General features: G+C 43.6%; 1 protein-coding gene across 3 annotated transcripts in view; it reads left to right on the top strand.

The window, feature by feature from the left end:
• The first annotated feature begins 12441 nt into the window (after positions 1-12441).
• The window catches only part of HECW1 (HECT, C2 and WW domain containing E3 ubiquitin protein ligase 1), a 266177-nt gene continuing 253555 nt past the window's right edge, over positions 12442-25063 (top strand). For all 3 annotated transcript variants that reach the window (XM_065752992.1, XM_065752994.1, XM_065752991.1), the window contains exon 1: positions 12442-12481. In XM_065752992.1, the coding sequence (XP_065609064.1) occupies positions 12452-12481 (30 nt within the window). In that variant the 5' untranslated portion in view covers positions 12442-12451. The remainder of the gene's footprint in view (positions 12482-25063) is intronic.

The following is a 25063-nucleotide window of genomic DNA, read 5'->3' as shown; positions in this document are numbered from 1 at the left end:
TGAAGAACACTAGAAACCTAAAACATTCCCCAGTATATAATATCTTTTTCAGCATTAATTTAAACATGCAGGATTAAGCATAGCTTGTCTTTGGCCTGCAAATAATTTGTTGATTATTTTCAGACACTGAAAAGCGAGGGGCTCATTCTGTCCCACAAAACTAATTAAACTGTTTACCTTATTAATACTCATTTCCTGTGCTTTTGTGCACTTTTGTCTTGTCCTGTCTGTCTGAACACTTCTGTGATTCCTACTATTCATAAAATGCATGTGCCCTGACATTCTCACAAGCCTTTCTGGTTTATTGCTTAGTGACCTTTCTGTGGGTAAAGCAATATTTTCAGTTTTGCACATAAGGAACAGACACAGCAGGTAGATTAAAGTATTTACCCAAAGCTATACAGGAATTCTGACAGGGCCAGAATCTGACTCCAACTATCCAGGGTCAGTAAACAATAGCCTTCTGCTTGCAGTAGCCTCCACTCTTCCAGCTGTGAGTGAAACTATCAGTTTTCCTATGGGACCAAATTCCAGTATCTCTTACAGTGTTGTAGAAAGAGAATAATTTCTTTACTGACAGTGGATATTGGCCAAAATCATTATAGGATTATTAATCATTTAGTAAGACGTTGCAATTTACCCCTTGTTTTTAGTTTGCTTGTTTAGATTTGTGAAAGTATCAAAAACCATAATTTTGCATAAAAGCTGAAAATTATCAGACTTTAACTGAAATAGAAATTTGTGAGAAGAATCATAGATGTAAAGTATGTTTTGTAATAATGCATCAGATTTATATAAATACTGACTGTTAAGTTTAACTCACTGTTTTATTTTTTTTAAACATGAAGCCTGTTATTGCTGAGGCTATTTTAAAAGAATATAATTTTAAATAGTACAGTACAGTAAAACTAAAAATATCGCCTACACTATTTAAAGCAGCTACGGTAAAAATATCTCTTGTCCTAAGGCTCTTGCACTATTATCCAGAAGTGCTTGAACATCAGGCAGGGTGTCTCAGCTAGCTCTAAGAATAAAAGCAATGTTGCATTGTTAGTTTCATTTTTGGTAGAGTGTTATTTTTGGAAGTAGATATTTTCAAAGAGTGATGTTACAACCTTCTGTCAGACATAGGATTTAAACAGCTTGGAAAAGGAAGTCTGCCAATGGCATATAATTTAGCAGAAGTTGTTCCTGTTATCTCCCCCTGACTTCCCAAGAGTAGGAACTTGCACTGTCAGTGAGAAACATGAATCTGTAATCAGCAAAACTTGTGTCCTAGGACAACAGATTGTGGCTGAGTAAGTGTTGTAGAAGAAAATTTTGCTGTACTAAAAGCACAGCTGAGAACACACACGTGCCACCCTAGAATATTTTGATATGGATCAAGAATGAGTGAGCCCATGAAATTGACAAGGAACCTGGGTCTACGTAGACACTAGCCAGACAGCTCTGGATAACTGTAGAAACTGTTATTTCATAAGTTCATAAGTTCATAAGGTTGGAAAGGACCTATAAGATCATCTAGTCCAACCATCCTCCTATCACTATCTCTACCCAACTACTAAATTAAGTCCTTTAGCACCTCATCTAAACGCTTCTTGAACAGCGCTAGGGATGGTGCCTCAACCACCTCCCTAGGCAGGCCATTCCAGTGCCTGACCACTCTTTCAGAAAAGAAATGCTTCCTGAGGTCTAATCTAAATCTTCCCTGGCGCAACTTGTGGCCATTCCCTCTCGTCCTGTCATTACTTATCAGGGAGAAGAGGCCTACCCCCTCCTCACCTACCTCTTCTTTAAATACTTTCCTACCTCTTCTTTAAATACTTTGATTATAGATACAGCACAAATTCATCTGCAGCCAGACAAGTACAAACTCTATTGAAAATTACTGGATTATAGCGAAGCCAGACATCCTCCTCTCAGCTATTTCCTTCTCCCTGCTTGGAAGTACAGTGCCTGTGAGATATTAATGGCTTGAGAATGAATTTTTTTTTAGGGTTTAAAATAAAAAAAAAGAGATTAACAAACATTAGTTGTTACTTACAGCTAATGTATTAAAATTGAAAATGTGAACTTAGTGCATGAGCAGTAAGAATGGGTGCTCATGTAGGAATTAAGAATCTATTCCAGTGTATAAATTATCTCAAGCAAAGTAATGCTGAAGTTTGGTTCTGATTTGTTTTCATAATAACTACTGTCAGATTCTGGTCTGAATGGATTATTGTGAATATGCAACAGCAACAAGCCTTCAGGGCCCTACAGGGATAATGTTCATTTCAACTGCAATTTAAAATGTCTTTAAACATGAATGATATAAAAAACAGAGCCACTTCAGAACAAATACATTCAAGCTTTGGACGTCCAGTGTTCTTAGAACATTCTTCCTGATCATGTGTCAGTTGTCTTCTAATGTCATTTGTGGACCAAGTCTCCTTTTCCAACCAGGTGCCATTTTGACTGTGAATTCAGACCTCCTCCAGGTACTTAACATTTTTTGTCCTTTATGCAAAAACTTGCTGACAGGAAAACAGAAACTTTCACTAGACTTCAAGTAAGTTGCTGCAGTGCAATCTTTTTAGCTCTCATAAAAATGAAAACAGATGTGGGAGAGACCATACTTACAGACCAAGTAAGCCAAAACATTGAGGGTGCTCAATGTTTTGGCTTACTTGGGCTGCAATGAGTGAAGAGGAATTGCCATGGGCATCATCTGAAGTATGTAGGTCACTCCAAAAGTAATGTTTCCTATTTATTTCCATGGCAACTACAACAGATACAAAGAAGCCCACAGGACAGCCCTGAGTTGGGATTCTCCCAGCTAACAGTAAACTTACAGAATCCTTGTGATCTTAGAATGTTTGAGGCCTCTGGGAGTTCAGATCCCTCCACTGGACTCCTCCTGTTGCCTCTGCATTGCAGCTTAGAGGATGGCAGATCCTGCCCTGTCCTCTTCCTCAGGACTTAGTGAAGGAGAGATGAGAGGTCCAGGGCAGGGACAATGAGGGGGATGAGAAGGAGGGGCTCATAGGAGCCTTGGCTGTGAAAAGAATAATTACCATGAAATTGAGGCTCCATGTGAGCCTACAGGATGGCCCTGAGTTGGGGCTTTCGCAGCCAATAGTAAACTTACAGGATGGGAGGATCAGCACCGGCACTGAGGTGGCTGTTTGGAGGGCACTGAGCAGATCCCAGTGCCCCTGTGATCTCTGGGGCACCATCTCTTTCTGGTCAGCCTGACGGTGATGTCATGGTGAACAGTGTGCTCTGATGAAGGTGGGTCCACGTCCATCAGGTCATCCTCTGGAGGCAGATCCACCTCCACGGGCTCTCTATCACTGTCAGACAGGTCCACCTTCATGGGCTTGATTTCATTGCCCACTTCCTCAGTCACTTGTTCTTGAAAGGTGGCTGCTGCATCTTCTGTCTTCAAAAGAAAAACTTCTGGTATATCTCGCTTGGAGAACAACTGCCACTGGATCTTTCTACTCAGTTGTGGGGATTCTGAATGCAGAGTCCCTGTATTTTTAGGGCTTGGAACAGAAGGTGGCCATGGCAATAGGATTCTGAGTGTCTCATGGTGACCAAAACATGGCAGCTGGGAGTTGGGGCCTAAAGCCCTGCTGTGAGACAGCTGCAAGAATGTATCAGGGAAGGGACTTCTCAATCACTTTGCAACTGCCCAGAGAGGAACCATCCTGGTGCCAGACAGCAACAGAGAAAGGGTGAAGAATACTGATACCCCCGAGGCAGCCATGGGAGATGCAGTCATTATAAACTGTTGAGTTTCAGGGGTTGCATTGGCTGTCCTTTCTCATCCCTCACTTCTGCCCATGGAGCATGTGAAGGTGGCACCTCTTCTGCCTTGACCCCCAAAGGAGAGGGAGAGGGAGAGAGAGGAGAGAGGGAGAGGAAAGGCAGAGGGAGAGAGAGAGAGAGAGGGAGAGAGGGGGAGAGGGAGAGGGAGAGGGAGTGGGGGGGGGGAGGGGAAGGGGAAGGGGGGGGAGATGGAGAGGGAGGGGGAGAGGGAAAGGGAAAGGGAGAGGGAGAGTGGAGGGCCCACTGTCCTCTGGGTGGCTGTTACTTGCACAGCAAGGGTGGTCCACTGATGGCCTGTGAGGTCCTTGGGACCTAGTGGAGGGGTTTTCCACTCTGAGAAGGTCAGTTACGGTTTTCTGTCCTCAGTCTGTTCTCTCCAGGGCCATGGAATGGATGATTGAAGGCGGAGCCAGGCCCTCCATGGCACTGCACAAAGAATAGCTGGATATCAGTCGTGCCTCTAGATAACGTTTGGACTGATTTGATCTTTTGCAATCTCTGGAATAGGGTCTTGAGTGCAGAACTTAAGGTGAGAAACACAGATGTGGCAGTCCCCCATTAGTTGGCCGCTATGTACCTCAAGCAGCCTGAAAGTACTCAGATCCTACGTCAGGTGAAGGAAAGGGAAGTGTTTGTTTCCTGTGCAGTAACTAAATTACAATGTGCCAAGAGATTGTACTGGCTGTTTTTACAGTAAGAAGTAAAGCCACTATTATTCATTTTCTGTTTATGACTTGCTGTACCTATGCCAACATGGTGTCAGGTGACCTTGTGCTCCTTATTCCTGGATGTTTCCAGTGTTTTGATTTCATGCCTTGTATAGATGCAGGAGGCAGTAGCAACTATTAAGCTGTCCAGTGGACTAATAGGGACAGATGTTCTCTCACAGCTAATTCATAGCTTTTCTCCCTTTGGCTCACACTTTTTTTGTGAAGGTCTCTGGTGCAGATGGCATGCTTAGAGGATTTATTGTTAGTTGTGTGGGTCTGATTCAGTCAAGCTCAATCCTGTTTGGATACTCTGAGGAGGATGGCCATGATGGCGTGGAGCACAGGTCTAGCCACAGTATGGGTAGTGATGGGCTGCAAGTTGGTCATGCCCTCTATAGACCATTCCTTCTCTTTATGCAAGAAATGAACAGGTTGAGATAAAAGGAGTTTGAAAACAAGATGACCAGTGTCCTTGCAAATTGTGCAGAGGTTTGCAAATTCCTTTCAGTTCAATAATTGTATTCTCACCAAATAAAGTTTATCAGAAGGAAGAACCAGTTGGGACCAGAAGAAGCTACAAAGGTAGATTAACAACTTGAACTTATGAATTTTAAACTTACTGTGCAGGCTTAATGTGGCAATTAATATTAACTTCTACGCCCTAAGTGACATAGAGTTAATTGTACATGTGATGTATAACAGACAGGGTGGTCACAAACAAGGAGGAACATGCATTAAAAATCGTGAGGTCTGTAACCTACTTCAGACAATGAAGAGAGGAGGAGAGACAATGTGGTTGGGAAGTTAGGATAAAAAGAGGACTGTGCCTCCAGTACTCTGAGAGATCCTACAGGGGAAATCCTACAGGAGAGTCTACAGGGGAGTAGACTCTCTCTTTATTAAAATAAAGAAAGCTTAAAACTCCTTTGTATCTTTTTGGGATAAAGATAATTGAGCAAGCCTATTTTGAGCAGAAATTTTCTCAACAGGGTCATGTGCCCCTGTTGAGAAGAGGAAGAAAACCTTGGAACAATCTTTCTACAGCTGCACAGAATAAAAGGCCCCTATACTGTGTTGTAATATCTAGTGGTTTCTTGGTAGTCTGCAGAGAAACTGATACACCATTAGGACTGGTTTACACGGCTTAGAGAAAGAATTCCTAGGTGCTGCCCAATGCTCATGGCTCACAGAGAGAACTTCAGCTGCTTCTGTATTTTCTTCCAAAATTCTGTCCCTGCCTCTTCCATTTCAAACTCTGCATGGTTTGGTCAAAGATGTAATGTCTGTGACTCCTACTTACTCAACAGAACAGTACATGTAGTCAGTCACATCTGCTAACAACAGTGTCAAAACAGTTTTTATTGCTTTTTACTCCTGTTAGCTTTGCAGAGACAATTGCAGTTCAGCTGGCGCATTACTAACAGCTCATTTGTTGAGTTCCCCATAGAGAATCATCACCGTTAGTACTGCATGAGCCAAACATGAACCCCTTTTAATTCCCTGGTCTGGGGCTGGAGGTAGAGCTGCCAAGCAAGGAGGGAATTCTCTTAAATTTTACCATAGGTGTAACCTGGAGTTATGAATGTGAACTTTTACTGCAAGTGTGCTTCAGAAAACAGATAGGCTTTAAAGATGCCTACCATAAATAGAGAAGGAATCCCAGGTGTAATTCAAGTCACACAGAATTAATGAGGCCTATATTTTGCTGCTGTTTCTCATCTGTTCATGAGAATTCAGTTTGTACTGCAGTTGGGTACATGCAATAAGACCTGATGTTTCTGTTTTATGTATGTTTTATGTATTTTCCAGCTGTATGTACCACACACATCTATTTTAGGTACAACTGTAACTTAGCTGTTTTCTCCTAGTCATGTAACTTAGCTGTTTTCTCCTAGTCAATAGCTTTTACTGAGACTGCTAATGTGCTGCTAAGACAAAGTCAAACCGCTGAAAGCATGTAGTAATCACTGAATGTAAAAGCACTACTTGGGAGTTTTTTCAGGCTGACCTCTAAACTTAAAACTGCTAAGATTTGTGCTGGAACTAAAAAACACTCCGATGTAATTCAAGCAACTTAAGAAAGATAAACAACCATGCAAAAACTGCATTTTAGAACTTCAAAGATTTATCTATAGCAATAATTCCATGTGTACATTGACTTGGTTGTAACTAGAGACTGGATCACATGTAAGCACTTAAATGCAGCAAGGTACTCTGTAAACCTAACTAGACCCTACAAGCTGCTAGGTATAATTTTTCTAATTTTTGCCCTTAGGTCTTCCCAGATGACACCTGCCACAGTTGTTTCTTGAAGTTGAAAGCCAGAGGTGGGCAAGTTATGTATATAAGGTAACAACTTCTTGCGTCCAGCAGGAACAGTAATGTAGTGGCAGGTTTTAAAGTTTGTGTGATTTCAGGTGTTAGTCTGAGGGCTGAGGCCTGAAAGGAATCACTGTAGCTGCAGGAACATCAGGAAGAAGAACCAAAAAAGCTGCTAGTAAAGAACAGCACGTTCACATGTGAGGCTTTTGTGACAAGCTAGAAGAGCTGGAAGAGCAATGACAAGAAAAGGTAAGCAAGTGGAGAGCTGAGGAAGCAGGCAGGGCTCAACCAGGGAGCAGGTCACAATCAGGAGAGCAGGATGCACACAAGGCCAGAGGAGTAGTATAAGGCCTTGGGTAAGTCCTTGCTGTCCTGCTGCTAGTGGAACTTGCTGCCTTGCTGCCTGAAAACTGGAAAGGTAGTGATTGTGCAGAAAATGAGAAAAACAGCCCAACAGCTAAACCAGGACCCTGTGTATGGAGGGAGCATGGCTATGAACAATCAAAGGACTAATCTGGGAGATATATCTCACTGCCTTGCTCTACTTGGAATTCTTTTAAATCATTAAGCAAAGGAAGAGTTTATTAAGAAAACTGGTATTTTTCAGAGTGAAAATAAAATAGGCCTTTCAGCATAACACTGCTTAGTTTAATTCTGCCGGCTTTGGGATTGAGAATCAAGCTGCCATTTTGTTACTGGCCTGAGTTTAAATTCGGCACACAGTTGATACCAAAGACTGTCAGAAATATTGCAGAGGGCTGAGTATCAAATATTCAGGTCATCTGTCCTGAATGATGAAAATATTTCACAGTAGGCTATTTTGGCTGCAATTGGAAGAAGTATGTTGTTTAAGTGCATATCCACTTCTTTTCCTTTTATTAGTAGAATTAATTGACAAATGAAAGAAGACAGTGGCAAATTAACTCATGTCAGACTTACACACACAGTATTTGTGTGGGGAGGTAGATGTGACACTGCAGAAATACTGAGTGTGGCCGTGGATTTGTGCATGCTGTAGCTGTGTTCATATTACTATAATTTATATACATATGTAGAAAACCTGATACAAAATGGAGTAGTGGTGATGTTACTTGTTTTGATTTTTGGAAGCACTGCCAAATACAGAAAAAAAAAAAAAAGACACCCCCCGCCCCCCCCCAAAAAAAAAAAAAAAAGAAAGAAAGAAAACAAAAAGCCGTAAACCACCGAAATCTCCAAACAAGACAATAGATAGTTATGAAGCATTGTGACAATCAAACAACAGGAGCATAAAAAATGTTTAGAAGAGACATATGGCCTACCATGCTGGCCCATTTTTGGTTGATCTTTTTCCAATCCTTCTGCTCTCTCAATATAACCGCTCTCTCAATATAACCTCTCTCTCAGTCCCTCCCCACTCCATAAACCCATCTGTCTTCATCTGTTAATTCAGTCCACTGTTGCTGTGGAATTATCAGCCAAGTGACAGTGGACGAAGAACTCTTCAATTCCCTCCAACATAGTCAGAACAGGCCTGCTACTCAGTGGTGGGCCAGTGTTTAGAAAAAAGTAAATTACTAACAATTTGTCTGGGAACCTTTCGTGAGAGAGTGGCCAAAATAATCAACTATTTGGCACCTTCAAAAATTTTCCGAGGTCTAGATGCAGACAGTAGAAATATCTTCACCACCCTACTGAGAATGCAACAATTCTGGCTTTCACCACCTAGGAGTAACCTCACTGCTTGCCTTGTGCTTGAATCCGTTCGGTCTGAGAGAGATATTATGAGAAGGCTGAAGTGATCTAGTGGGGTTAATTGCCCTGTAAAGGGGTAATCTCACTTTCTTCCTTCTTGCTTGCCAAATGATTTCACCTCTCTCACCAATGTATTAGAGAGGGATGTTGGCCTGACACAAGCTCATCTTAAAAAATTAACCCAGAAAAACAGAATAACTCTGTTCTAGATTAATGAGCTAAACTAAATTACTGAAGGATCAGGTGAATACCTGGGCTGGCATGAAGGAAGGGGCAGAATCACAAGATCAGGAATCAGATGCAGAGCAAAACCACTAGTATCCTCTTTCAGCAAGAACTCACTCATCTTTTGAATACACACTCATGCTCTAATAATTCAGTATCCATACAAAAATAAAAAATAAAAAATTAATCTGTACATGCAGGGTGAAACAGGAATGGAGATCAGGATGCTGCACAACATATTACCCTTCCTGGCAAGGAGGGCAATGGGCAGCTACAGGGACTGCTGTCCTGCTGGAATCAGGGATCATTCCTGGTTCGTCCCATGTGAATTCTCAGCAATTATAATCCTTGATCATCTTTTAGAAGACAGACTGTCATGGCCTGTCCCAAATGTTCAGATCTGGGCTATCAGGAAGGAAGAATATGGCAATTTGTGCCCAGGAGCTGTTTAAAGAAAGCACTCTGTTGACAGAGCCTGAAGTCCTCGTACCTACATCACAGACAAGTTGCCTACTGCCATGCATAAGCACAGCATTCATCTGAGGTACAAGCAATCCCATCTGTGTAAGGCAAAATGCAGTAATAGATATTAGACAGCATCAGCTTAGTGCCCTTTAAAGACATTCTCTGTGTGTTGAAGTCAGTAATGGAGTTCTGAGTCCCAACGAAGCAAGTGATTTGTAATGAGAAGTCACATGAGCCAGATATAAGGATGCCGTGTGGTCATAAATAAGTCCAGCAGCTAAAAATGCCATATTATATCAGCTCAGTGGCAGTTGCTTTGCTAATAAAAACCTAGTTTCGTCCAATAAAATTTAATGAGGACACTAGCAGTTTGACTATAGCAAGACAACTGTTGTATTTGTCTGTTTTTCCAGATGTAGGTGTATGTGATATTTGATAGGAATAGCTGAAATTTCTTATTGAGTACTTCTTTGATCAAACCACTTTGAGAATCACTGCAAACTCTCTGCTTAAATACAAGACTATACTAAGAGCTTGCTCCGATAAAATACCAGGCACAAATGAGCCAACAGAATGATAGATTTTGGAAGTGCAATGAGACTCGTCCCGCAAAAACTCAGAACTTACACATAGGCCCCTCAGAAATATTTGGTATGGAAAGATACATTTGTTTCATCTTGCTTTTCCTTACTCCACCAGTTTCTCTCTTGACCTTATTTCATGATTCTGCAGGACTACTCTAGCTGCCAACACCCTGCTACTTCCCCACAAAACACAGACATACAACAAATCTTGGCTGCCTAGATCATCTTCACCTCACACTGGCTGCAAGTATGCCTTATCTTACAGCTGAAAAGATACCCAAACTGTCACCCTGCAGCAAAAACAGCTATTAGATTTAGTCTGTGGGAGTTTAGGGAGTGTATAAACAGGTAGGCATGTAAAATGTTTATAATATAGATAAACATCTGAAACGCCAAAGTTCAGTTCAATTTCAAAGCTGCTTATGCATTATGCAGCTCTTCTCCTTTTCAGTAAATGTAAAGTTACAATGGAAGCCCCTTTAATTCCAATGTGCACCACTTCCTTCTTTTGGGGAACATGAGAGAAAAGGTCCTTTATAAAAGCCAGCTTTATATTCTGAATCATTTGCCACAGAACCGCATTTATCTTCTGTTCATAATTTGAATGCCCACCTACAGGAGGTGGGTATGGAATACGCAGTTTGCCTCCTGATCTTAATTTTAACCTCTCCTGTTTTACTCAGCCTCCAACAAAGGGCAATCTAAAATTGCTGCTTCTGTAGGAGATTCAGAGTGTTATTTTCAGTCTAGAAGGAAAGCAGAGGTGGTAGCTAGTCAGGAGAAAAGCATGTGCCCAGCCTTCTTAGAGCGGTTCTTAAAGAGTTTTTTCTTCTATTCCTTCTTCTGAAGACTTTCAAGTTGCCAGAGCAAAAGCACCTGCCTACCAGGAGCAGCTGAAGTGTCGTGTCTGGATCAAGGCCTCCTACAGATCATTAGCAGCCCATGAGCAGCAGGCAGCTTCACTAGATGAAGAGAGGCACTGCACTTGCCTGAACCCACCGAGTTTGTCAAACACCTGCAGAAACACGTTTGCACACGGGTGTGTGCTGAAATGATGCGATTTACCCAAGCAGCCCCATTTGTCTCTTGGTCTGCCTTGATCCCATGGAGGAGATGATGTGGTTTTGTAATGGATTCTTCTCTACTCTGTCTCACCAGTAAAGCAGGGTGCTGGGAGTTCTGATCAGAGGTGGATTTCTTTCACCAGCATAGTAATATACCCATTTTCCTTCCCAATTTGATTCTTTCTTCAGGAAGATGGGAGTGATCAAGTGGAAATAAGAGGACACAATAAACCTGCAAATATTTTATTTGTCTCAAAGTGTGTCAATTGATTAGAAAATTAGAGGTAAAGTATTTCTTGGGTTTGTGCCAAGCAATGTAAATCCGTATTTCTAAAGAAATTTGTGTGAGTATGGGTTGCAAATGTGCCTCTAGAAGCAGACCCAGCTTCAATTATGCGATGTTACTGGAAATGAGTGTTTATTTTTTATCATTGCCTGTGCTTGTGAGCTTGAAGACTCTTGAATAAAATGACAAATTTAATAGCGTGGAGGAGGGAGAAGATCCACTCCAACGGCATGGTTGCAAGATGCAATTTCTACCTAAAGGCGTCCGCAAAAATCTGGCGAGGGTCTAAGGAGAAGTTTGCAGGGCTGTGCTGCGTTTGCTGTCTTCCAGCTGACGCCTAGAGCTGGTGTTCAGCCCCTCCTGGCAAGCACAGCGCGGTGCAAGCTGCCGCTCGCCGCAGCCCCCAGCAGCGCTCCTGCTCTATTTTCGGTGAGCCGGCTGCACAGGGATCGATGCAAGTACAAACGCAAGACCCGTGGGAGAAACGCGCGTGCGGCAGCTGTGTTTTGAAACTCCCTCTCTTCGCAGCTGTAGGACTGCGGGTTTCTTTGTCCAGGGGTACGCTGTCCAGGAGGAGAAAGCAAGGGGAGTGGAGGCTGGGGATCCTTCAAGGGCTGTGGTCGGTGGTGTCAGCTCCCCGCAGAGTTTCAGCTGCGGGGTAGATGCCATTTGGCATGTGAGGGAGACGACATCAGCCACCATCCCAGAGTCCGTGCTACCGGCGGGGGGATCAGCAGGAGGGCTGCAGGCCTGCGGGAGAGGGCAAGAAGGGAAGAAGAGCTGTATTTCTCCGGCACACACCGTTACCTCCCTCGGCGCCGGGCGAGGTTCCCAGCCTGGGCTGCACGAGGGGCGGCGGGCTGAGCGGAGCAGAAGGCAGCCCCAACCCCGGCGCTCCCAGGTGCGCAGGGTCCCGGCTTCGGGCCACCACCCGCAGGGGCCGCTGGCGTCCGTCCCCAGGCGGCCCCGGGGCGGAGGCGAGGGGTGGGCCGGGCTGCCGGGCGCCCGCCGCGGCGTGTGGGTGGCTCCGAGCGCCCGGTACCCGGCGACAGGCGGCGGGGTGGGAGGAGGCTGGCGGGGAGGGGGAGGAGGGAGCGCGGCGGCGTTGCGGGCGTTGCGGCCGGTGCTGCTGGACTATGGTGAGCTTCGGCGGGGGCTGACACGCGGGCAGCGCTGCCCGGCGCGGGGAGCTGACAGAGGGCACGTGTGGGATGTGAGCCCTGCCGGCCGCGCTGCCGGGGGAGCATGAGCTGTGCCCAGGCCGGCATTGTCCAGGTAAGGGAGGCCGGTGCCGCCCCGGCCCGGCCCTTCCCGCGGGGATCGAGGGGCGGCGGCGGCCTGCCGGGGGCTCCGGCAGGCACCTTTGTGCCGAGAAAGCGGCGGTGCTGCGGGGAGCCGGCTGCGAGCGGCGGGCACTCATGTGTACGCGGATATTTGTGTGTGTGTGTGTGTGTGTGTGTGTGTGTGTGTGTGTGTCCGGGGGGCGGTGGCGTGGTGTTGTTCTCCGTGGAGCATCTGCCTGCCTGCCGGGCGCTGGCCTGCCCGCACAGCGCTGCGAGCGGGGCTACAGCCGCACGTCGGCTGCATGATGCGGCTGCGGGTGCGTGCCGGCGGCGGGGAGTCCCGCGCGGGATTTGCCGTGGTCGTGGCTCTGCTGTTTAGGAGAAGAAACTCTCGGATCTTGTTTTTTGGCTCCCTGACAATGCACCAAAATTTAAGGAGCAAACTGCTTTTTTTTGTTTGTTTGTTTGTTTTGTTTCCTCCTCCCCTTCTGCTGTAATCTAGCCTTACGATTTCATATTTTCGCTTACTACCTTATTATGTAACCGCCTTTTTCGGCAGCGATTAAATAAAATTCCTATAAGTGCGTTGGGAGCATTGCCCTAGCCTCTAAGCATTGTCAAATCATGCTCCTCACGTTTTGCACCTTCACAGAAAATGGATTTGCCCTGAAACGGGCATGTACGATGTGTTGTCTCTTGCTTTGTTTCCCATGTGTTTTTCTTTATACTTGAAGAAGAAATTACTTGGCCTGGGTTTAGATTTTTGCATCCTGCTGTTTAGAGCTGCAGTAGTGCTATTTTTTTTTAATTATTTTTTATGCTGCACTCAGCAGAAGTGCGTAGGGAGACTGTCCAGCACACCCAGCAGCGTTGCCATCTCATTCCAGGGGTACCCAGCCCATGAGGGCACCCGCCGTGGGGACATGGCACTGCCTGGCCGGGGATGACACATAGCAGGTGGTCAGCTGTGCCCCTCTGATTAGCACTCACGCTAGGATTGCAGTTATTAGAATAATTCATTTTAGCCTGGGGATTCATTTTGGAAATTTGGATTTTCCACTAAGAAAGGATTATCATTTCTCTATGTAGTACGTGTGCTTTATGAAGAAGTGGAGTACCATGTGTATTCTGGCTGCTCTCCCTGCTTCCGTTCCTGTAATGCAGACCCATTTGTGCAGCACAGGTGTGATGTTGATTTTCACGCTGGAACCAGGAGTAGATGTAAAAAGCAGCATGCGCTTTGCTGAAATAGAACTCCTCCTGTGATGCAGGCTCAGTCCGTTGTGGGTGAAAAAGGGTACCTGTCCCTGTGGAAGAAATGCACGTTCAGTTTTCTCATTGGTCTCAGCAGGATGAGCAGGAGTCAACTCAGAACTGTGGTCGTTCCAATGGCCGGCATTGTGAGGCACATGACTCAGTGGTTGTGGCATGTTGTATTGCTCGTGTCATACGTGCAGTGTTGCACAGCTGGCTTAGTGTGCCGAGCCCAGCCTCTTTGGTATCAGTCAGCTCATTCTTGTAAATGTGCCTGTGTGAAACTGGAGTGGGACAAAAGCACAAAATGCACTTGGTGACTATATCAGGAGCTATAAATACCTGAAAGCGGCAGCAATTTGAAAGCAAAACATCCACTCAGATTCAGAACATCCCAAATAATGGATTCAAAATCTTTATGCTCTGTTTTTTAAATGCATTTTGATAAACAGTGTGGTACTTAACCATGTTCCAAAAAATAATGAAGGGCTGTTAGTAAACAAAGCAGTGTATCGCTCTGTGGTTTGTATTTTGTACAAGTGGCGCTCAGTGTAGCATTCTTTGCAATCACAAGATGATCCCTGAGAAGCTTCATGGAGTTCTCCACGTGCTTCCTCTGACGCTGAGCAGTATTCATTCATGGCAGTGCTAAATGCTTCTTCTTGCCTCCTTTTGTGAATAGCCCTCATACAAACAATGCAATTACTTGAATAGGGACTGAAGTGAGATTTGGCTTGTTAGCTATTTTCTGAGGTACCCTGAAAGGTGTCGTTCTGATACTGTGGCAGAGATTCAAGCTGGGAGTGCCTTGGTATTGAATAGTGTCAGGCCAAGAGCTGTACTAACAAAGAGGTGATGCTATCCCTGCTTTGAAACTGCTGGAGATCTCAGACTGAGGGATGCAGGGATTAAGGTTGCCTCTGTGGTTTTAACTCTGGTAAAAGCTGCTTTTAAAAAAAAATTCTAACAGTACAACTTCCTCATTAATCACACCTGTTAGGTAAAGTTCAAACAAAGGGCTTTTAGTAAGTAACAAAACAGTTACTTCCAAGTACCTTAATTGGTCATGGTGGACTTTGCCAGGGAATCTGTCTTGTTTTCAGTGACATTCCTTACGCTTCTCCCAAGATTCTCTGATCCCGAAGTCTTAACCTACTTAGTTGCCCCACACTTAGGGATACTCATAGGACTGGTGTCAGCATGCAGAGCTTGTAGTCTTTGTAGACCCCAGCAGACAGGGCATAGTGCTTGACACTTACACAAGTCCTCTCGTTCTCTCCCAGAGTGAATGTTAGCCAGCTCAGACAAAGTGCCTTATGAAGATCACCCAGAGCAGCAGAGTCTTCAAGATCTAAATGTACATATGGCTTCCCTGCATCTCCTGCAGCTGCACCTCTTCAGCCTGTGTAGTGAGGATCTCTCAGTGAGCAGGCTGTTATCAGCTTTCTGCCTGCTGCCAGGTCCCTGGTGGCCTTGCCACTCCTGGAATCTTCACCATTGCCACCACTTCCTTTAGGTCCACAGTAGCTGCAGGATGGTCCCTCTCCTTCCAGCTTGACTATCTACATATTCACTTTAAAAGAAATTGTGATTTCGTATTTTCTTCAGGATGCCTGCTGTTTGTTTACGCTGACCAGCTTTCTTGGTGTTGGAAATAAAGGGATGAGTCAGTTTTACTTCTGTTGACGGCTTTTCTTTTTCACCAGTTTCTCTTGTGAGGTTTCATGTGCTGTTGTAATTCTGCAATGGCAAGCACTGCAGAGGGTTGGTTTAGTTCCTTAGAAACAAATTTCTCCTGGTCTCAGATTTGATGAATATTAATTCTGATAAAGTGTAAGGCCAAATTTTATATACTTCTGCATTTGCCCTCAGACATAGGTAAATGTTTTGGTTTCTCATGGTATGCTTATGAAGGTGGGGGGACATGCAACATAGGGAAAAGTGAAAGCACAGCCAGGTGCAAAGGGCAGGCAGAGATGCCACCTACCCCATTTGATGTTTTCCAGGTGAATTTTGAGTTCAGCAAGATGTTAGGAATGAATAAAGAAGACTTGTGGCTGTAAAATGGACTTTGAATCAGTCCTAGTTTTTCTTATTAGCAATGCTATGGTAGGATAATGCAGTGTCAGCTCTGGAATGGAATGGTTAGGTTCTTCAAGGCAGGGCTGCCTCTCTGGAGGTGCTTGGGCTGTCCCTTGGCAAGGTGGAGTTCCCTTCTCATCTGGGATGTTTATAGCTTCCTCAGCACACAGGCTGGTAAGACTGGTGCAGGCTGCAGGCAGTATAGGTGTGCAGTTGTCATGAGTGTCAAACTGCTGGGGGCAGGGGAAAGGCTGTGGCCCAGAAGCCTGCTCCCTTCAGAAGGAAGCAGGAGCAGGAGCCATGCAGTAGTTGAGCCTGGGACTTGGTTACTCACTGCAGTGCCTGGGGCAGCTCCTGCTTGTACTCTCCGTCCAGAGGGAGCAACAGGAGAAACCTTTGCTTCATAGTACTCCCTTTACTCTCCACCCCAGCCTCGTTTTCCATGAGAGCAGCAGCTTGGGCTTCTTCCCAGCCCCTCATCTTCCTGTCCAGATCATTGCTTACAATGATGATAAGCCTTGAGTTGACTGGGGGAAGCAGTAAAATAGGTTGTTCCTTTAGACATTTAAAAGAAGAGGGAAACCCTCACTCTGGTGTTTGAAATGTCAAAGGAAACAATCAGTGCTGGGCTCCCTGTGGGACCCATGAACTCATCACATCACAGAGTTCTCTGTGGATGTGGGCAGGCAGCCTTCCCCTGCTGCAGAGCAGGAGGACTTGGAAGAGAGCATGTGTGCAGCAATCAGAATGCTGCTGCTAAGCCCTCAGCTGAGGTTTCATTTCATGGGTTTAGCAAAACAGGAGCTCGTTTTCACACTTCCCAGATATTTTTATATTTTTCTGCAGATGCTAACTGAAGACCAGCGTTTGTTTGGTTTTAAGCCTGAATTAAAATTCCCATCCAATGTCTAGAGGGAAAAGAAAAAGGAAAAAAAAAAAAGCAATTTTTTGTCCCGGAATTTAAAGCCATTTAAATTTGAGAGCTGTTAACCCATGAAGTAGTGATACAGCAGAAAACATTTCTTGGAGTGAATCACTTGTGTTTAAAATGGATTGTGTTCTAAAAATAAACAGGTAATTGCTTCAGCGTAGTAAATATGGAATTTAAAGGTGACTGTCATCCATCTCTGTAGCAAGAGTCATCTGTGAAGCTTGTGATGTTAAAGGCATTTGTTTCTATTAGCACCTCTTATAGTAGTTTTGTTAATGAGCTCTTGAACACGAGGACTGAAGTCTGTCATGTTATAATTAATTTTTCCATACCATAAGAAAATGTCTGCTGCGCGCACCCTCAATTAGGTGAATCAGGTTTCTCAGGTCCCAGAATGTCTGGTTCAAAAGAGCTATTGTTGTACAGAAAGGAGGAGCACACTGTTTTGTTGCTGGCAAAGTGCTTTCACACATCTCCATGTACAGCTGAGAATGGCATCCTGTGAGCTTGGGAAGAGTTGAAGTGCTACCCACAACATGTGTTCTGCAGTAGAAGCCAGGTGGATACTCCTCCCAGACATGTGGCAGGTAGAACAAGAAATTGTGTGCTTTTCCCAAGGGGCAGAGAGAGGAGGGCAAGCAATGGGGAGTGTTTGCAGAGACTGTCAGACACATGTGGTGGTGAATCTCCTCTGAGTGCCTGGTTGTATGAAGCAGACACCTCAGGGACCTGTTCTCTAGGTCTTAAAAGGTGTTGCCATGCATCTTGCTTCTCCCTGAAACAAACCATCATGCTGAAGCTTGTCTCTTCATCAGCAGAACTCATTTGGCGTGAACTTTGCTGAACTAGGTAAGAAGCAGTGAAGTTGGGGATAATCCAACTTTGCTTGAGAGCTGGGCACCTGCTGTAAAGCAGCACCTGAACAATTTGAGCTTCAGTCTTCCTTCCTGCTGGACATAGCAAATGCTTGCGGGGGCTGCTGCTTGCAAGTGCTTGACACAACAGTGGGTTGGATGAGATCACCCAATGGGCCTGAGTGGTCCCTTGGGCAGCTTAGTGATTTCCTTTCCAACCTGGGCCCTGTCAAGACTGATGGCACTATTTGTGACAAAGTCTTGTGCCTGTATCTTAAAGTAACCTCAGGAAAATTTAAACTTCTACAATTCACATTCCAGTGCAGAGCATCTATCAAATGTTGGGTTATTTGTCAAGTGTCTTTAATGATGTGTGAGAAGAAAAAAGATGCTGTGTATTTTTAATAAAAATGTACACTTTTTGTGTGCAGCTGCATGATTGTCTGAAGAAGATTTATTCTCTGACGCAGCATCTTATTTTTAATAGTGAGGTTTAGTTGTGCTTAAGGTGGAAAGAGGGATGGGGGAAGTAGATGAAGTATTTCATCCTGAAGTTGGAACATACATTTCCAAGGTTATGCTGTTGCAGATTAGTGAAAGGCCTTTTAGCTGTTAAATCTGCTGCCTTTTTTATAGGTCTGTGGAAGCTACATAAGAATGAAGAGTGGGATATTGTCATGAACTTAAGTGACTTCATTTGGCTGCACTATGCTCTTTTAAAGGGTCATCAACCTGAGGTTGATTCCATGATTCAGAAATACATACCCAGAGTCACAGTAGAGACCTGATGAGACAAATACAGGAATTATTGAGGTGTATTCTTTGGTCTGAAAGTGAACAAAGCTCCTACCAAAGTTATTGAAAGCTCAAGAGAAGTACCATCTGGCCTTTTGTGATACATGTGTTTATGTCTTTGTTGTTGGTGGTGTTGTTCGGTTGTTTTTTGTTTTTTTTTTTTGTGGGGGTGTTGAGGATTTTTTTTTTTTTAACAAAGCTGAGTATTACAGGGAAACTGCATATTTGCGGTATGAGCCACTGGCGTTTCATTCTCATCATTCTAGCACCATGCTAAAGTAGAAACAACTACAGGAGTTAGTATCCAGACTAGCTATTAGGGGATAATGAGCTGAGCTGGTTTTCCTTCTCCTCGTTAATCTAGAAAAGAATTCCAGCATATAAGTACTGTGCCCTGTGGCAGAACTCCTTTTCTAAGACTGTCACTATGATGGCTTATAAGAGTTAGGCTGATTTACTCATTTTTTGTTTCCACTTCTTAACGTTGCTTACAGATTTTGTTTTATGCCTGTAAGAAATGCATTCATTCATTATTATATGAGCAAAACTCCTATTGAAGAACAATATTTCACACCTGACTGAAGGCAGAATTTCTTCTGTAGGTCCAGGAGTCCACATGTTGACATAGAACTATTATCTGCTCCTGAAGTTTGACATTGTGTTTCTTCATGCTCCTCATCCTCACAACTGTCATTCTCAAAGCAAATCTCTTTGACAATTTTTCAGACTCACTCTCTGCCCATCAGTTTCCATTTTCTTTAACAGCTTTCTTCTCACCTTCTCTTTCCACTTGCTTCTTCCCTTCCCACTCTGTAAGATCTTGTTGTTGCAAAGCATCGTTATTCTGTCCAGCTTGCCTTGCTACACACACAGTCGTTCCTGGGCCAGTGTACAGCTTGGACAATGAGAACATATGTTCATAGCTCATGCTAATGCTCTGTGTGTAATAACAAGGAGTAGTAAAAAAAAACCTTAGTGTCTGTATTGAACAATTGGGATATTCCAAATTAAAAATGTATTGCCTAGACAGAAGTGCATGAATTCTAAAATGCCTTTGTATCTTTCTGTGCTCAAATACATCAGGAATAGATGCAGAGAGAGTGCTTGTATAGGATGCTCTGAAACTAGTGTTAAAAAGAGTTTATTGTTGGTAAATAGGGAATCGTAAAGGTTGAGATATGTGAACAAAATCAACAAGCAATCATGCTGAAGAAAAAATACAGGAAAACTATCAAAGGTGTGGTGAAATGTTCTGGATGATTCTGTGGATTCATCTTGCTCTTTGTGCTGCTAAGATTTCGCTGGGGATGGACTTTGGAGATGGATGGAAGCAGCCAGTGCCTTTTAGGAATCACATTTAAGGATTGGTTGCTAGATTCATTTGTCAGAGATGTGTGGTGACTTCCTCTATACATCAGCTATAGCATCTTGTCCAGCTTAGAAATCAGCACAAGCCCAAGGAAGTCACTGCAGAAGTTCTAGAAAGGGCTGGACCGCCCTTGTGCCCTTTCTCCTTTCCTTGCATTTCTGCCTATACTGAACACTGTGACTCCTAGCCTGCCTGCAGAAGTGGCTTTTTGAAGCCTGGGACAGGGGCAACAGCCCAGACCAGGCTCTCTGTAGAAACTACCACTTTCTCCCATCACCATGCTGAAAAAACAAAAGATGTCTAAAGCTGTAGTTAAGAAGTGACTTTCCAAAAGAGGTGGCAGAAAGAAGTTGTTTCTTCAGAGAAAAAGGATAAATGTTATATTTTGAGGCAGAGGTGGTATGTCTAAGCCCACATTTGGAAGTGGGAATATTAATGCTTCCAGCAGAGTTTTAGTTCACTTAAAATAATTTGATCACATCACATTATTTACATCCTAGTGGTTATAAAATGTGGATCCTAGTGGTTATAAAATGTGGATTTTGTGTGTATAATGATTTATCAGTACAGTATAGTTGTGGTTTGGACTCTCAAGTTAAATATATGTCTGCTTTGATCTATTTTTCTCAACCTAATTCTTGGATCTGTGTGCGTGTGTGTGGTGTTACCTGCCTAGGGAGTCCCAGGGACACTGGAAAGACAGCTTGCCTAGCTTGCCTTGGGATGGTGGTGGCAGCAGGCTCAGGGCTTGCGGCAGGCAACTCAGGCTCAGCAAGGGCAGGCCATAGAGCTGGATGTGTAAGCAGGAGCCTGCTCATTAGCACTGGATCTGCTAGAATAATGTGTTTTGCTGACTTGTGACCCCCTTGTAATACCTCTGACAGATGGACAGGAGATCAATCTGTGTGATGGCCTACCAATAACTCAATGGGAAACAAAGTTCATCTCTTTTAACTACCTTGACCAGAAGGGATATAAATACAATACTGATGATCTGAATAATAGCTCATTCCTGTGTGACCCTGAGAGGGACAGCTGCACCCTGAAACAGAAGTGGAAAGAGGGCTGTAAACAAATGAAAATCTAAGTTACTGTGTCTGTGTGACATGATGTAGTGAGCTTACCAGCTTACTTTCGGGGTATTACAGCCACGTTTTAAGCAGCACTGCCCTAAAAGTAGGCATACTACATGAGTTTGTATTGTCTGCATGCTACTGGCTTACTTTCAGACAGCAACGGGGCTTCTGCTTGATGTTCCCTAAGGCTTTTAGTTCTAGCATAATGTAGGCAAAACCAGCATGCTGCTGCATGTCTGCTGTTTCTGTCATGCACCTTAAGATCAAACACAGATGTGTGACTTTCCAGGAATGTGTCCTAATAGGCAGGAAGCTTCTCCAGTGTGTATGAGTATGGGGCAAGAATTTATGCCCATCTGGTCAGTTGCTGTGGTCTACATACAAGATTCAAAGATTCATTCAGCCAGAGAGCAAGAGGAAGGGTAAGTCTGATTTAATGGGTGGAGGAGGAGTTTCTGGTGCCAGTGCTTGTTTGTGTATTTTATGTGCTAAATAGCATGTGGGCTATCAAGACTGAGGTGATTTTAGGATGCCTGGGAGCAGAACCATAGGTCTCTAAACAATGTGTAAAGCAGGGGTCAGAAGATTCTTCCCTGCTGTACCTCTCAGCCCCAACCATTGACTTTTTGTAATTTCTTCCCCTGATCCTTTTTCCCCAGTCACTATTAGGGGTTGGGGTAGGAAGGAGGCTTAACAGCTGAAGAGGTGTCAGCCAGGCTCAATGCAAATCAAGAATTTCTCAGAGAAACATGGGTAAAACTGCAGTTGTTTATGAGAATGATAAATGATTCAGAAAAGTCAGTTAGCTTTCTCTCAGAGCTTTTACTTTTGATTGTTTGGAATTTTCTTGAAGCAGGGATTAATGAACTTTTTTTGTGTGTGTGTTCAAGTTAGCAGTCAAGTTCTAGATCCACTTGAGGTATCAAGTCGAATGAGGAGTCATTCTTATATAATGACCTTGGAGGAGAAATATCATGTTTTAGGCCACAGAAGCCTGGCATGGGGTAGGTTTTCTCACAGACCCCTAACCAAGCACCAGTACTCTTTTCTTTCCACACACACTTTGTGTTCCTGCAGTGGTGTCCTGGCTAATCTTCTCAGCTTTTGAGTGATTCAGGGCCTCCAGCTAGCCTTCGGCAGCCAGGCTGAGCACACACAACGTGCTTGGATTGGTGCTGCACTGGAGAGTTGTTTGCTGGAAACGAGACCACCCCCCAGCCCCTGCACATACTTCTTCAGTTGTACATTGAACTCATGTCATGTAGCAGTTAGAAACACAGTGTAATTGTGTACATTTTCAAAGGCTGGCTGCTCCAGTACAGAGCTGATTTCCTCTCCATGCAAGCCTCCCTGAGGCTACCAAGCCGCATTTAAAAGATATTCTTTTTCCTTGCATCTACTTAGGTTGGATCACCCTAGTTTTGATGGCCCTTTTGTTGGTTTCTCCCTCTCCCAGCAAAGAAAAGACTGGAAACCTAGTAGAAGCATCCAATGAAGTGTGAACAAGAAGCATAATTACTTTCTTCAAGTAGTTCTGGGACTTGCATGTATGGGAGGAGGGGTGGCATGTTAAGTACTTATGCATGAAAATTTGCCAGTGGAATGGTTTTCTGTAAAAAAAAATAAAAAATAAAAAATGTGCCTTGGGAGAATGTATTTGTGCTGCGGCTGGCAGCTTTTCAGAGGATTTGGAGCCCTGCAGCCTTGTTTAATGATCAGATCTAGTTGGGGGAGATCAGAGATGGAGGTGTGACGAGGTGATTGTTGTTATGCTTCAACTTTCAGGAAAACTGCAAAATGTTTTGATTTCCTACTGTGCAGAAAAGGAGGTTTGACCTACTCTGCTACATAGAGCTGCTTCTTAAAAACTTAACTCCTGTCTCTAGCACATCACATTTGTCATCCCATTGTGTTTACTTCATGGAAGCCTGGGGCTGATCTCACGGCTACACTGTGTCCATTTAAACCACTGACATTCCAGTGGTTTTACATTTGGCCCATGAGTCCTTAAAATAACTGTGAAAAAATTATTTATGTGGGACAGAGACTCACATTAGCAGGATTCTTTTTTCTTTTCTTCCTCTTCAGAGTGCTAGGAGCAATTTTTTTTTCCTCCTGTCATTATCTCTACTTCCTTCCACATCAAAAACACCTTTTCTAGAGCTATTGGAACTAATGTCTATTCTCTCAGTAGCAAGCCTATAAAATATTTTAACTTCAAACTTAAGCTGGTGCAAGTTAAGCACAGTTTTACTGTTTAGGTCTATCTGTTTTCAGTGAGATGACCTTATTTTTAGTTGCAGAAAGGCCTGTACTTTGATACTGCTGGCCTCATTTGCTAAGGTACAACAAAGGCAAACTCTCTGCACCAGGTCATTCAAAAGTGACATTAATGAGGGAAAGGTATGTTCTATTTTGGCTTTCCTTCTCCCGTGGCAGTGAAATCAGGCATTAGTGCAATGAAAAGAAAAATGGAGGCTTCAGTTAAAGTATTACTGTTTCAGGAACTTTTCCTTTCTCTCCTTCTGTGGCAATTTGTCGTCTTCCTGCGAAGACCTTTTTAATGATTTGATCTGTGTGTTGCTCAGGTGAGTTGGAAGCCTATCCTCTGGCTGCTTACTCTTCTGAAACATGAGGGTGGAAAGTGCATTTTTCTTAGTATGAACACTCAACAGTGCATTAGTTCAACAACTGAGTGGCTCCTTGTGCAGACCACACTGTGCAGCAGTAACATAGTAGCTTCATTATCTTGTAAGTAAAATGAAGAAATAGAAGGTTAATGTTTTGTTGTGATTTTTTTTTTTGTTTGTTACTCTGATAATATTTCTCATTCTGTTCAGTTTACCCATTTCTTGTATGTCTTTACTAACACTTGTCTTGTATGGTGCATATACAGGTCTCCTTTAATCTTCCCTTGCGCTGTAACCCTTTCTGTTGGATGATGTGTGGGGTTCCCTGCTATGAGGGTCACTGGCTCCACAGCTCCCGGTAGCCATATCATCTGGACAAAACTTGGAGGTGTCAAACTTTTTATCTGCCCATGGGCAAAACAGAAGAGGAATAGCAGAAGACTTAAAGCTATACTTAATGTTCTTAGAGGCTGAGAGTTGGTTGCTGAGTATTACGTCTGAAGAATAATAAAAGTTTGAAAAATTCTTTCTGTTTTCCTTTAAAGCGTCTTGCACTCCATGGTTGAAAACTGGAATCTTTCTGAGATCGTCACTGTGCTTTGCTATGCTTTTCCTAGCTGTTTTCAGTTTGTAGACTCTGAATCTTAAGAACGAACTTGAATGCTTTTTTTTTTTTTTGGCTTGGATCTGACCCCTCCTGCCTCCTCCTTGATAACTGAATAGCAATTACAATGTGACACTTCGGTAACCTGTATTCTTGTGGGCCTAAAGTTCTTTCTTATGTTTAAAAAGAATTTTCTCTATTTCAGTTTGTGCTCATTGCTTCTTGTCTTGTCACTGGGCACAATTGAGAAGAGTCTTGCTCTGTCTTCCTCACTCTCTCCAATACACTATCTACACTAATAAGGTTGCCCCTGAGCCTTCTCATCTCCAATAATCCCAGTGCATCCTGCTGCTTTTCCAGCCACTCTTTCTGGCACATGATTCATTTCATTGTGACAGGACGCATGCATTTGTGTAGCCATGTGGAGAGCTGCATCAGAGAACTGACCCAGGCTAGAAGTAGTTTGTTATTTTATGTCATGTGATTATAACCTAGATTAAATTTATTTGGATGTTTGAAGAACAATTATGTCATTGCAAGTAGACAGAAGAAAGATGGAGGGAGGCATGGTATTTCTTCTTGTCATTGTATGCTGGCTTAAAGTGTTTGTGACTGTAGTCACCTATGAAAAGATCTGGACACCTACGAGTGAAGACTTGCCAAGAAACTATAGCAATTGAGATGGCATTTTGGGAGGGATTACCCTAAAATGAAGGTGTCACTGAGAAATTGGTGTAACCCAGTGTATGAATGATTACAGAGGGTCAAAGGAAAGGTCAGTATAGAATTATCTCTGTTTTGTCTAAAGGAGAACATTTAGGGAACATAGCAAATGTTTTTGTCTGCCATGAGAAAATAAATTCTCTTTATTGTTTCCTTACCTTCAATCCTAACCATTTTCTACTCATGCACAGAATTGGGTGTTTCTGTTTTTAGTACTGTTTACTAAAGACCTGCACCAAGAATTACCTCCAGCTTT

Source organism: Cyrtonyx montezumae, unplaced genomic scaffold (genome assembly GCF_038088225.1).
Source record: "Cyrtonyx montezumae isolate F1298 unplaced genomic scaffold, pur_monq_1.0 scaffold_8, whole genome shotgun sequence".
Lineage (NCBI taxonomy): Eukaryota > Metazoa > Chordata > Aves > Galliformes > Odontophoridae > Cyrtonyx > Cyrtonyx montezumae.
Note: the sequence above shows the minus strand (reverse complement) of the source record. Positions and strands in the feature narration are given on the sequence as shown.